The 13,565-nt window shown below is 45.9% G+C and overlaps 1 protein-coding gene across 7 annotated transcripts in view; it reads right to left on the bottom strand.

The window, feature by feature from the left end:
• The window catches only part of LOC117459300 (reticulon-1-A-like), a 39,445-nt gene that overhangs the window by 13,975 nt on the left and 11,905 nt on the right, over nt 1-13,565 (bottom strand). For 2 of the 7 annotated variants that reach the window (XM_034100042.2, XM_034100043.2), the window contains one exon: nt 11,390-13,204. The exons of 4 other annotated variants lie outside the window; for them this stretch is intronic. In XM_034100042.2, coding sequence (XP_033955933.1) covers nt 11,390-13,204 — 1,815 coding nt within the window. Of the gene's footprint in view, nt 1-1,503; nt 1,686-11,389; nt 13,205-13,565 lie in introns of those variants that run through there. One more of the 7 variants, XM_034100049.2, reaches the window with a different exon arrangement.

The raw sequence follows: 13,565 nt of genomic DNA, 5'->3' as shown, positions 1-13,565 counted from the left end.
TTACCGTCATATTGAAGATCCTACTTCATTTAGAGACTAACCCTAACCCTGAACTAATGCTGCATCGATCAATAATCCCAACACAGCTGTTTCATCCCTCAAAAAGGGAAAACTGATTGACAGAAGTGATGACACAGATTGTCAACTATGCATGTAAAAAGGAATGCATTGATGCACCTTTTCTTATAGCAAATAAGAAAGAAATTTTTACTGGACAAATAATTAACTAATCAAAATAACTAACATTTGATCAAGTATTATTGGTCATGACTATAATCATAAGTACAGGTCCGAAAGACACATCGCCATTTCTCAATTACACAAGTAGCAGAAACAAAATCCAAACCCTGAGCTTATTTATCCATCAGGTTTTATACGTTAAATTCGGCACCTAAACCAAAAGATGTCGGGCCTCTCCAAGCCTTTACCATCGCCTTAAAACTGTGGGTTTTCTCCGGAAGTGTTTCCTTGTACGATGTGAGGGTCTGAGGACAGAGGGTCTGAGGACAGAGGGTCTGAGGACAGAGCGTGTCGTATCGTCATACTGATATTCTGTACACACTGTGAAGTCCACTGAGACAAATGTAACATCTGTGATATTGGGCTATATAAATAAACATTAATTGACCTTAATATAATTTAAGTGTCTTGACAACTTGAGTAACACAAATCAATTGGTTGACACGAGTGATTCGGTAGATGAATCATGTAGAAATCCATTGTTAGAGTAGTCAGATAACGTCACTCCCCTCACAAATCCCTCCTCCTCTCTCCCGTCTACCTTTGGTCACAGAGGCTGACCGTGACCAAAGGTCCTCCTTGCAGGACGAGCACAGGAAAAACTGCAATCATGTCAACTGTGAGGACAGCAGAGGACATCTCACGCCTTTGACAAAAACTAGTCCCACACGTGTATCAAGCAACTTGAAAAACATCTTAAAATTCCCCCATTACAGTAAAATGTTCAAACTCCAGACACCAACAGAAATCCAATGATATTTAAATAATTGTTCGTCTTGGTTACAGCGGCAATGACAAGTTGATCCACTAGTAACCGTTTTGTTAATGAGTTAAATCATTAATGTAATGGTGCATGCAAACATTTCTCTAAACACTCTGTTCACATTGGCTGGTTTTCTCTGTTCCACATCAAAGTAAAGCAAACATCTTTCGGTTTTGGACTACACAAGGCATATAAAGACATCACCTTGCACTTTGGTCAATAAAATCACAATTTCTCAAAAGAATAATCTAGAAAATAAGTTTCCACATCCAAGCCTACAGTGTCGATGGACTCAGCAGCTGAATGTGCTGCATCGCCTCCGTTTAACAATCAATGTCAAACAATCCATTCAAGACAAAGCAGTGAAATTAAAGCCGTGGTGGACAGCGCGTCTGTCCCCAGGAGCACCTTGCAGCAGTGCTTCCCCCCCCCCCCTCCCTCTGAGGGTGACACTGCCTAAATAAAGAGAAACATATCAAAGGTGGAGGTGGTGCATGTACCCTGTGTTTTCCAGAGCTTTGCAGCCGACTCCTTCTCGTTCATTGAGTTGTTCTCCATGCCGTCCGATCAGCAAACACACATTCCCCACAGAAATGAGCGAGAGGCAGCAGCTGTGTGTGAAGAAATGTGTGTGTGTGTGTGTGGCTGCAGGAGGAGGGAGGGAGGAAGGAGGGGAGAATCCAAGCAAGGCTTCCTGTGGGGGGGAGACGACTGCAGCGAGGGAGCAAATGAACCGTCAGCTGACTGTCTGCTGCCAGCGCTCTGACGCAGCAACTATAAACGTCTCTGCCTCACCCCCCTCCCCCTCCTCCCCCTCACACGCCTTCCTCTCTGCTTAGTCTTTTTGGCATCCTCTCCCTTTTCCTCCTCTTCCCCACTAATCTTCCCTTTCTCTCCCTCCCGCACGCTTTATCTCCCTCCTCCCCCTGCATGCGTTCTCAAATCTGCTGACGAGTGATTTCTGTCCATCTGTGGGATTTTGGTTCTTTTTATTGTACATCATTTGTTTCATTAAACTGGTAAAAAACTATAAATTAATAACCATCCTCATTTATATTATTGTTTAAAATAGTACAGTTGAATTCAAGTAAGGTTGTATAATATAGGAGTTTAAGAACAAGATCAAACTACAACATATAAAAAAGGATGAGTAGTTTTAAAAAATATCAAGTGTATATTATTAAGTATTTATATATTGAAAATAATGGAATATCCTGTTTCAGTCCAGAAATTGATAACTTTTGTTAGATTATTTATAGGTGCAAGACATCAAAAATAACATCTTTAAGTATCAGTACTTGAACTGAATAAAGATATGTTTGCCACGAGTACATTCTCTCAGATTTCCTGGCATTCATTGATTAATTTCCCAACGTAGAGAAGTAGGAGAGCTTAACCACAAGTCAGAAAAAAACAAACCCTCAGTAAAGATAGAATTGACTTCATGTATAAAAAATAAATATGTGGAGTTGTAATTAATGACATCTCCCACTAGAGGGAACCAGTCTCATTCTACAAACCATCTTCATTCTTTTTTACAGAACATTTTGTCTTAAACATGGAAAGATATGAGTTATAATTCAAATTAAATGAATAATAATAATATTGTATTAGATACTTATTTTTGCATTTAAGTCTCATACTGTTACTACCATAACACCAGTTATATGGACTGATTTTCTATATATTTTAAATGACCTAATTAACTTCAGTAAGAAGACAGGTCTACATAGAAGAATAACAAAAAAATTAAATATTAATAATAATTCATTGCATTTATTTTAGCGCTTTTTACAAGTGCTCAAAATCACTTTGTCAGCAGTGGCCCAGCCCCACCTAATGTCAGCAGTAAGTAATTCAAATAATAATTCCAAATAAATGCAAAGAAAATAAATCTTAAAATATATTTTAAGATCATGTTTAATCATGATTCGTCTGCACATTGCTGTTTTAGTCTGTCCTTCTAATTAGTGTCTACAGTGTACCTATTGAGCGACGTGGGGCAAGCCCCGCTCTAGCCCCCGTCTAAGTCACATGTGTCAAACTCAAGGCCCGGGGGCCAAATCAGGCCCGTGGTGGATTTAATTTCGGCTCGCAGGATAATTTTTAATTCCTATTAGATCTGGCCCGCCGGTATATTGCACGCACACCTTCCCTCCATCCTGAGGGTCTCCTCCGCTCAGAGCCTGAGCCCAAACATTGATGACCCACTGTGTATTTGAGTTTGACACCCCTGGTCTAAGTGAATGGGTGCTGTAAAAACTACACTGCGCATGCTCAGAGTCTTTTTCTATTCAATGTGTGCGACAAAAAAAAAAAACTCGCCATAGGGGCACTGTGCTGACATACCTACCAAACGTCATCTCATAATTCAGAGAGCTGATTGGCTGTAAGTACGTGTGCCGCGAAAAGTGTAGTTTTCACCCTGTAGTGAAGAGGAAACGAGAGAGAGGAGCGTATAGCGATTAAAATCAGTCAAACGGAAAGAAAGTGAATGAAGTTGACCATCTACTTCAGCTTTGGTAAGTTCATATTACTTCATATCTTTTGTTGATCTTCTGGGTTTTGCCTAAAGGCTATTGCTCTGCTGGATCAATTGATATTGTGACCTCGGCGATGAATGTGTGTTTTCTCATATGCTCAGCAGCTACAGTGTAGACATGTCAATGAAATTCTGCTCCTCCAACAATGCAACATATATAATAAAATACAAAATAAAAAGTAGCGCAAACAGTTTATATACGTGTAATATAATATTTACAAGAACAGAATATGAAATGAAATAATGTAAATTAAGACAAAAATTAAATACGGTGTATTGCGTGGATAATAGACCCAATCACAGTGAATGTTCAAGACTACATTCGATACGTTTTTCTTCTTCATCTCACAGTGCAGATATTTAAGTAATCATAACAAAGCTAAAAGTTAATCTGTTTCCTTTCTCTTTTCAAGAGTGCTTCAGAGGATGGCTGAATTCACAAAACGTGGAGAGGGGGAAGTTGGCCGGTTACTACATTTCACAAAAAATACAGGACCTTGTGAAAAGCGGAAAGAAACATGAAGTAATGGGTGTTTTGAAAATGTTTTCAAATGTGTGTTAATGTTCATTGTGTGTTATAAATAATTGTCCTGCTTCTAATCATTTGATGAATGAGTATTTATTTACAGACAATACATTCTGGTATCTTTCTGGTAAGGTAGGTGCTCTGATCTGAAATTATAGATGTTCATTGAGCTACTGCAATTGGGTGAGTGTGTCATCATCATATATGACCAGCTTAACCATCAAGTAATCCCAGTTAAAGTTCTACTTAAGATCATACCAGTCTGACCAGCTAATGGTGACCAGCTAGACCACTGTGACCAAACCAGCTATCCTGACCAGCTAGACCACTGTGACCAAACCAGCTAAACCAGCTATCCCGACCAGCTAATGGTGACCAGCTAGACCACTGTGACCAAACCAACTAAAGTGTCCAAAACCCCTCTCAACCAGCAAACTAATCCAGCCTAATATTGACTGGCTGGTCAGGCTGTTTTTTTCAGCAGGGTAGGAGTCATAGATTTCACCATGTTATTCCATTTCAAAATAAATGTAAAGAATTCCATAAAGGAGTTTTTAAAATATCAAACTGCATAAGATTAAATTAAAGCCGTCAAATGTTTTCTTTAAAACCAAACTGACACCAAAGAACACTGTTGGCCGAGACGCAGGAGACGTGAGGCGACATAACAGTCGTGTTCCGTCGCCTCACGTCTCTGCCAACAGTCGCACTGGAACACACCGCAAAGACTTCAGCCGACGGCCAAGAAGCACGTACGAACTGCGCATGCGTGAGTGCCAATAACTCTCCTTACCAGCAGGCGGCGGTAGTGTGTATTCGTCATTCAAAAGAGGCAACAACCGGAAGACAGACTGCGTGATAACCGAGAGAAGAAGAACAGACTGCGTGATATAAACAACAACAAATGGCGTGTAGGTTCCATTTTCACTCTACAGCGAGAAGCTCACGGGGCTTTCCCGAACCTGTGTCGAGAGCTGGAGTTAAATGAAATCTCGGATTTGCCTTCTTAATAGTTTGTTTGGGTCCCTCACTTCCGTTTCGCTTCTCATGCACTGATTCGCTAGCTGAACAGCCAATCAGAGAGATTTCTGTAGCAGACTTCCTACCGAATCGGCGGCAGAAAGTGTCGGCACGGCCGAAAAGATACGACGGGGCAGGACACAGCAATCTGAGTTGGGCGACAGGACGCTCATCGACGGCCAGACATCTATCGACGCGGAAAATCGGCTTGTGGCTGATTTTCCAACAAATGCGAGATATTACCTCGGGCATTTGCTTATATCTTACAACTTTGTTATACAATTTTTTATTTAAAGAACATGCTTCAAACTTACATTTCTAATCATTTGTTCATCATGTTGCTCTTTATTATTTAAAGATTCATCCCAGTGTTGGGGTGCAAGGTAAGGTCTGAAATAATTGTTGATAAACTTTGATTTCAATTAATTACACAAAATGAAATCCCCTTTTGCTAAAAATGTTGCGCTGACGGACCTTATTGAAATACTTTACATACAATTTTGATCTAGTTTATTATATTGTCTGCTGATTATGGCTTTTTATCACTTTGGTTATTTCCAGTCTGCTGATTATGGCTTTTTATCACTTTGGTTATTTCCATCCTCTCTGAAGAACCAGCACCTTACCGTGGTAGAGAGGTTTGTGTGCCCTGATGAACCTGGGGGCTGTGTTGTCTGGAACCTTGTGTTCCTGGTAGGGTCTCCCATGGCAAATTGGTCTCAGGCAAGGGGCCAGACTAAGATTGGTTCAAAAGACCTCATGAAAGAAACAACAAGAAGTGAGGATACCCGGCCCGGAGGAAGCCCGGGGTCCCCTTCTGGAGCCAGGCCCAGAAGGAGGACTCGTCGGCGAGCGTCTGGTGGCCGGGCTTGCCACGGAGCCCGGCCGGGCCCAGCCCGAAAAGGCAACGTGGGCAACACCTCCGCTTCTCCGTCCCGCGGGCCCACCACCTACGGGAAACATCGATGGGGTCGGGTGCGCTGCCAGAAGGGTGGCAGTGAAAGCGGAGGGTCTCGACGGACCAGACCCGGGCGGCAGAAGCTGGCTTTGGGGACGTGGAACGTCACCTCTCTGGGGGGGAAGGAGCCGGAGCTTGTGCGGGAGGTGGAGCGGTACCAGTTGGATCTGGTTGGGCTCACCTCTACGCACAGCGTCGGCTCTGGAACCTTACTTCTGGATAGGGGTTGGACTCTATTCTTCTCCGGAGTTGCTCAAGGTGTGAGGCGCCGGGCGGGTGTGGGGATACTCACAAGTCCCCGGTTAGGTGCTTCGTTGTTGGAGTTTACCCCAGTGGACGAGAGGGTCGCCTCCCTACGCCTGCGGGTTATGGGGGGGAAAACTCTGACTGTTGTGTGTGCTTATGCACCCAACAGCAGTTCAGAGTATTCGGCCTTCTTGGAGACCCTGGAAAGAGTCCTGTATGGGGCTCCTGAAGGGGACTCCTTAGTCTTGCTGGGAGACTTCAACGCACATGTGGGCAATGATGGAGACACTTGGAGGGGCGTGATTGGGAGGAACGGCCCCCCTGATCTGAACCGGAGTGGTGGTTTGTTACTGGACTTCTGTGCTAGTCATGGATTGGCCATAACAAACACCATGTTCGAACATAAGGATGCTCATAAGTGTACGTGGTACCAGAGCACCCTAGGCAGAAGGTCCATGATCGATTTCGTTATCGTATCATCGGACCTGAGGCCGTATGTTTTGGACACTCGGGTAAAGAGAGGGGCGGAGTTGTCAACTGATCACCATCTGGTGGTGAGTTGGGTCGAGTGGCGGGGGAAGCCTCTGGATAGACCTGGTAAGCCCAAACGTGTAGTTCGGGTGAACTGGGAACGTCTGGAGGAGGCCCAAGTTCAGGAGGCCTTCAACTCACACCTCCGGCGGAGCTTTTCGGGCATTCCTGTGGAGGTTGGGGACATTGAACCAGAGTGGTCGGTGTTCAAAGCCTCTATTGCCGAAGCCGCGGTGGGGAGCTGTGGTCTCAAGGTCCTAGGTGCCTCAAGGGGCGGTAACCCTCGAACCTCCTGGTGGACACCGGTGGTCAGGGAAGCCGTCCGACTGAAGAAGGAGGCCTTCAGGGATTTGTTATCCCGGGGGACTCCTGAGGCAGTTGCAAGGTACCGACAGGCCCGAAGGGCAGCAGCCTCATCCGTGGCCGAGGCAAAGCAGCGGGTGTGGGAGAAGTTCGGAGAAGACATGGAGAAGGACTTTCGGGCGGCACCAAAGTTGTTCTGGAAAACTGTCCGACACCTCAGGAGGGGGAAGCAGGGAACCATCCAAGCTGTGTACAGTAAGGATGGGACGTTGTTGACCTCAACTGATGGAGTGTTGGGGCGTTGGAAGGAACACTTTGAGGAACTCCTGAACCCGACAACTCCGCCCTCTATGTTAGAGGCAGAGCTGGAGTATGACGGGGGATCAACACCAATCTCCCGGTGGGAGGTCACTGAGGTCGTTAAACAACTCCACAGTGGCAAAGCCCCGGGGGTGGATGAGATCCGCCCGGAAATGCTGAAGGCTCTGGGTGTTGAGGGACTGTCATGGTTGACACGTCTCATCAACGTTGCGTGGAAGTCGGAAACAGTGCCGAAGGAGTGGCAGACCGGGGTGGTGGTCCCCCTTTTCAAAAAGGGGGATCAGAGGGTGTGTGCCAATTACAGAGGCATCACACTACTCAGCCTCCCCGGGAAAGTTTACTCCAAGGTACTTGAAAGGAGGGTCAGGCCGATTGTCGAACCTCAGATTGAGGAGGAACAATGCGGATTCCGTCCTGGTCGTGGAACGACGGATCAGCTTTTTACTCTCGCAAGGATCCTGGAGGGGGCCTGGGAGTACGCTTATCCGGTCTACATGTGTTTTGTAGACTTGGAGAAGGCGTATGACCGGGTTCCCAGGGAGTTACTGTGGGAGGTGCTGCGGGAGTATGGGGTGAGGGGGTCTCTACTCAGGGCCATCCAATCTCTGTACTCCCAAAGCGAGAGCTGTGTCCGGGTCCTCGGCAGTAAGTCGGACCCATTTCCGGTGAGGGTTGGCCTCCGCCAGGGCTGCGCTTTGTCACCAATCCTGTTTGTAATATACATGGATCGGATTTCGAGGCGTAGTCGTGGGGGGGGGGGTCTGCAGTTCGGTGGAGTAAGGATTGCACCACTGCTTTTTGCAGATGATGTGGTTCTGATGGCTTCATCGGTCTGCGACCTTCAGCACTCACTGGATCGGTTCGCAACCGAGTGTGAAGCGGCTGGGATGAGGATCAGCACCTCCAAATCTGAGGCCATGGTTCTCAGCAGGAAACCGATGGACTGTCCACTCCAAGTAGGGAATGAGTCCTTACCCCAAGTGAAGGAGTTCAAGTATCTCGGGGTCTTGTTCTCGAGTGAGGGAACAATGGAGCGTGAGATGGGCCGGAGAATCGGAGCAGCGGGAGCGGTATTGCAGTCGCTTTACCGCACCGTTGTGACGAAAAGGGAGCTGAGTCAGAAGGCAAAGCTCTCTGTCTACCGGGCCATTTTCGTTCCTACCCTCACCTATGGTCATGAAGGATGGGTCATGACCGAAAGAACGAGATCGCGGATACAAGCGGCCGAGATGGGTTTCCTCCGCCGGGTGGCTGGTGTCTCCCTTAGAGATAAGGTGAGAAGTTCGGTCATCAGGGAGGGACTCGGAGTTGAGCCGCTCCTCCTTCGCGTCGAAAGAAGCCAGTTGAGGTGGTTCGGGCACCTAGTTAGGATGCCACCTGGGCGCCTCCCTAGGGAGGTGTTCCAGGCACGTCCAGCTGGGAAGAGACCAAGGGGTAGACCTAGGACCAGGTGGAGGGATTATATCTCTTCGCTGGCCTGGGAGCGCCTTGGGATCCCCCAGTCAGAGCTGGTTGATGTCGCCAGGGAAAAGAAAGTTTGGGGCTCTCTGCTGGAACTGCTACCCCCGCGACCCGACCACGGATAAGCGGGAGAAGCTGGATGGATGGATGGATGGATGGTTATTTCCATTGTTCCTTATTGTAAAGAATCTTGTGCTGCATCTGACTTGTTGCTATCCAAACAAAGTTGAGTTATATGTTCTTATATTAATTGAAATAAGAGACCAAACTAAGAATCTAAATATTGAATACATTTTTTTTTTTTTTAAAGCTTAGTTGCAGCCCTAAAAATAACCCTATGTTGCCATTTCGTGAAGCTATTTATAAAAAGGAAATGTGATGAGTAAAGAAAGGTGTAAGGGAAACTTCTGCACGAGAAGAGTTGGAGCTTTGATGTCAAACAATGATAGTTTATTGCAAGGAAACGGCCGGAGAATTCACATCACAAGTCACAGCAGCAAAAGGTTCTGACTGCACGGGTGGGTTGTCATGTCAATTCTGATCCGCCTCGCATCTTGGTAGACCCTTTAACTAGTTTGCAGAAAGTCAACCCACATATTGGGGGAAGGTGTACGTGAACACCTGGAGACACTGAATCACTTATCTGACTCTTTGGCTCTGTGACCGGTCATAAAACTGAGGCTAAGTGCTGGAGCACATTCCTTAAAGCTGGCGTCACAGATCAGGGTTAGTGATAAACGTCAACAGGCAATATGGTTAAATATCATTAGGATACCTAATTTGGATTGGTAGAGAAAAGCTCTGATGAAGAGAGCTGCCGTCAGCATGGAGGAGATTTATGTTTTAATGCAGCGCTGCACCTTGGTTTGTTTAATGAAGAACGTTTGCCGAGTGTTTCTGGGTCGGAGAAGCCTTTGTGGGCCTGCCAGTGTCGCAATGCAGGGAGGAGAAGGAGGAGGCTTTAATTAACAGGAGATCCCTCCAACACACACACAGTTACAGAGCAAAGTCCTACTGCTCCAGTTACACAGTATGTCTGCAACACTGCATAAATGTGTGTGTGTGTGTGTGTGTGTGTGTGTGTGTGTGTGTGTGTGTGTGTGTGTGTGTGTGTGTGTGTGTGTGTGTGTGTGTGTGTGTGTGTGTGTGTGTGTGTGTGTGTGTGTGTGTGTGTGTGTGTTAACTGATCAATATCAGCTCTGGAAAAAAACTGAGTCATCCATTTAACTGAAGACTAAGCAGTGCTGTTGTCTTCAGAGGATCATTCATCACTTTCTAAAAGCCTGAAGAAGGCATCCGTCTGACAAGCCATGTGAAATCATTTACATCAAAGATTTATTCAAACACGAATGCCACAAGACCTACTGCAAACACTCAGGTTTAACATCACGAATTAAAAGATTTTAAAACTTGGACTCTTTCCATCAATTGCAGGAGTGTAAAGGGTGTTTCATGTTGTCGTTGCTGTGGACCTTCTTAATACCTTGGAAAATGCCGTTTAATACTTTTTAATAGCCTTAATTTTCGCTAAATTGATTTATCAACTTTTAATACTTTTTAAGACCGCGCGGACACCCTGCTTAAACCTTAAATGACCTTATAGCTTAACATATCACTTATCCAGCAGTTAAACAAAGTCCTTAGGTCAAAATAATGTATACCTAGGTAAATATTTTCAGTGGTTACTACCAACTAGAAAGTTCACCAGCGTCTAAAGTCCTACAGCTTTAGTAGTTTGACAGCGATTGATGTTCAGTATTTATCCTCAGGTGTATACAACTGATGCAATTATGTTATCATGTGGGAGAGATTCTAAAATCGCAATACCAGGGTGCAGCTGGTAGCTGTGTATGCAGAGTTGTGAGTAGGTGCCTGGGGCTACAAGACGGTGTTTGGTTTCAGTTTGGCATCTCGAGTTATTTCTAGAACCGAGAGAAGTTAAAAGCAGACTGAGGTAATCCAACTCTAAGAAAGAGTGACTGTACACGTGTTTGTATCCCACAATTTCTGCTCATTGTGCATTAAGTATCTTAAATACCTTTTTGTGCATTTAAAAATATAACAAAGTGGCTGATAATTAGAACAGGAGAAGTGAAAATATCACAATTTACTTACCACATCTTAACATGTAAAAATAAAGTGAACAGGTGCAAAGAATATGATGTTATTTGAATGAAAGAAATGCACAAAATGCAGCAAAAAAAAACACAGAAATGAAACCAGACGTAACAAAATGCGAGGGTTAACTTTCAAAGAATATGCAGAGAAAAACAAGAAGGGGACGATGCAAGAAAGGAAAGGTGAGAGGAAAGAGATGGAATTTAAAGTGGAATACTGGCTGCTGGTTGGTTGGAAGAAAATAACTCAGGAGAACAAAGGAGTGAAGCTGAAAATGATGCCGATGGATATGGAAGAGCCGGTGAAAACTGAGGAGGATGTGGAGGGGTGGGGGGATGTTTCCATGCTGGTTTATTTTACCTGCTCTTATGTTCACGCTTGGCATCGTAAACATGCTCTTCTTAGCGACTGCCTCTTCTGGTTTGCGAACAGGGGAGTGGGTGAGCGGAGCTTGGGATGGTGGCTGCTGAATGTCAAGCTTCTCCAGCTCGGCCTTGCTCTTCTGGGGGGAGTCCTGGGTGAGGAGGCGGTAGGAGCTCTGGCTTGTAGCCTCCTCTTTGACCTCGGGGGAAGCTGGAGCCACGTCTCGGTGCCCGAAGCTTAGATCATCATCCATGGGGATCTCTGGGGGCTTGGAGGAGGCAAACTTGGAAGTATCCAGAGCCTCAAGAAACTCGTCAATGACGCCCCTTGGTGGTCGCTCGATGAACTCAAACTCCTCAGAGGACACTTCATGCTCGGACACTTCCTCTGCCATCTCTGGCTCCTCAACCTCCATCATCTTCTGGTCCATCTTCTCCGTTTCCACCTGGAAGCTAGCGGGGTTCTTGGCCATGGCTTCCAGGACTGGAGACAGGGAGTCTGCTGTTGGCGACTCTGAATCCGAATCCTCAGCGGGGTTTTTCTTGCTCTGAAAGTCAAGAGGCTCAAACTTTTCGGTCATTTTGAGAGAATCTTGGCTTGCAAACCAATCTTTCTGCTCAATCGTAACCGGTTCTTCCTCTTTGACCTTCATTGGGGTTGTTTTCTCCATCTCTTTGACAAGATCGAATGCGCCAAAGCTTTGGTCGTCTTCGACTTTGGGTTTGTCGGTCGACTTCACTTCCAACTGCTCAGTCATCTCCTTCAGCAGGGACACTTTGGCATCAAAGGCAAACGGATTGTTGACCGACAGATTGATTGGAGGGTTGGGAGACTCCATCATCCTCCGTTCAAGAATGGGACTCTGTTCCGGGCTTCCCTCGGAGGAGCCGGAGTCCAGTTTCTCTGGGTTGAGCGGGGAAGTCTTCAGGATGTCTGGAAGTGATGTCGGTAGAGGAGAATCCTCTTCTTCCTCTTCATCGTCATCTTTCAGGTCAGATGAGAACTGATTCACTGACTGCATGAGCGAATCAGCGGCCATCTTTCCAGTCTCAAACTTTTCCCCCTTGTCTAAGAAAGATAGTGGGGTATCCTGGAATTCTCCACTCACGCCATACTGGACCAGATCAGGAGTAGGGGACTCAGACATTTTTGAAGGCTTGCTGTCGGACTTGGAATCTCCAAAATTGGAGTAGCCGCTGTCCGCCAGTGGGGAATAGCCCTCAAATGGGTTGTTGTTCTTCTTCACCTCATACATCAGATCATCATCGTCATCAGACTGGTTGTCTGCCTCATACCTGGTAGAGCTAATGGGAGCCGAGTCCTTGGAGAAGGTATCCATTGAGGCCTTGGAGTCGTCTTGGGATGCTAGAAACGGTAAATCCCAGTGCTCTGTTGGGTTAGAGGAGGCAAGGTGAGACTCGGGTACCTTCATCTGGGGGTTCACGGGGGAAGGGCCAGTGGAGGACCTGTCTGCGCTCATCATCTTCTCCTCGGGTGAGAAAGACACGCCGCTGTCTTCACACGGATTATGAGGCCCTGGGTCTTTCCCTAAACTCAGGTAAGGACCAGTTAAGGAATCTTCCTTAATCTTACTACGACCCGGTCCAGAGTCACCCTCTTCACCGACCCAAGGCATGTCCTTGGACTGATTAGTGGGGGGTGCAGTGGAGTAGGAGCCAAAGGATGCAGCGAATCCCGAAGTAGGGGGCTGGTTGGGACTCTCGCTCAGAGAAAGCTCCTCCAGAGAGTCGGGGGAGGGAAGAGGAGAGAGAGGAGAGATGGGAGCAGGGGAATCACCCTTCTGCCCAAGTGCTTGAGTAGAGAGGGAGGAGGAAGAATGCAATACAGCACATATCAAAGACATACTCCATTCCTTACAGTGCACCACACCTGGGTCAAACTAATACTACAAACACTTTAGGAAAAACAACCAGACAAGTGCTGCTAAAAGAGGTGGCTGGGCTGGTAGACAGTTCACATACCATTTAGGAAATGACTGACAGTTTTGTTAATTTTAAACTTTTTTTGATACAGTCAAGAAAACATTACTATTTTCTTTTAACAAGGACTGAATTTGAACTAAATTAGGTTGACATCATGCTAAAATAATCTTGTTTTATCCGATACATATAAATTGTTTAAAGACTGATAGTTAATCCGAGATTGATTTATT

Source organism: Pseudochaenichthys georgianus, chromosome 15 (genome assembly GCF_902827115.2).
Source record: "Pseudochaenichthys georgianus chromosome 15, fPseGeo1.2, whole genome shotgun sequence".
NCBI lineage: Eukaryota > Metazoa > Chordata > Actinopteri > Perciformes > Channichthyidae > Pseudochaenichthys > Pseudochaenichthys georgianus.
Note: the sequence above shows the minus strand (reverse complement) of the source record. Positions and strands in the feature narration are given on the sequence as shown.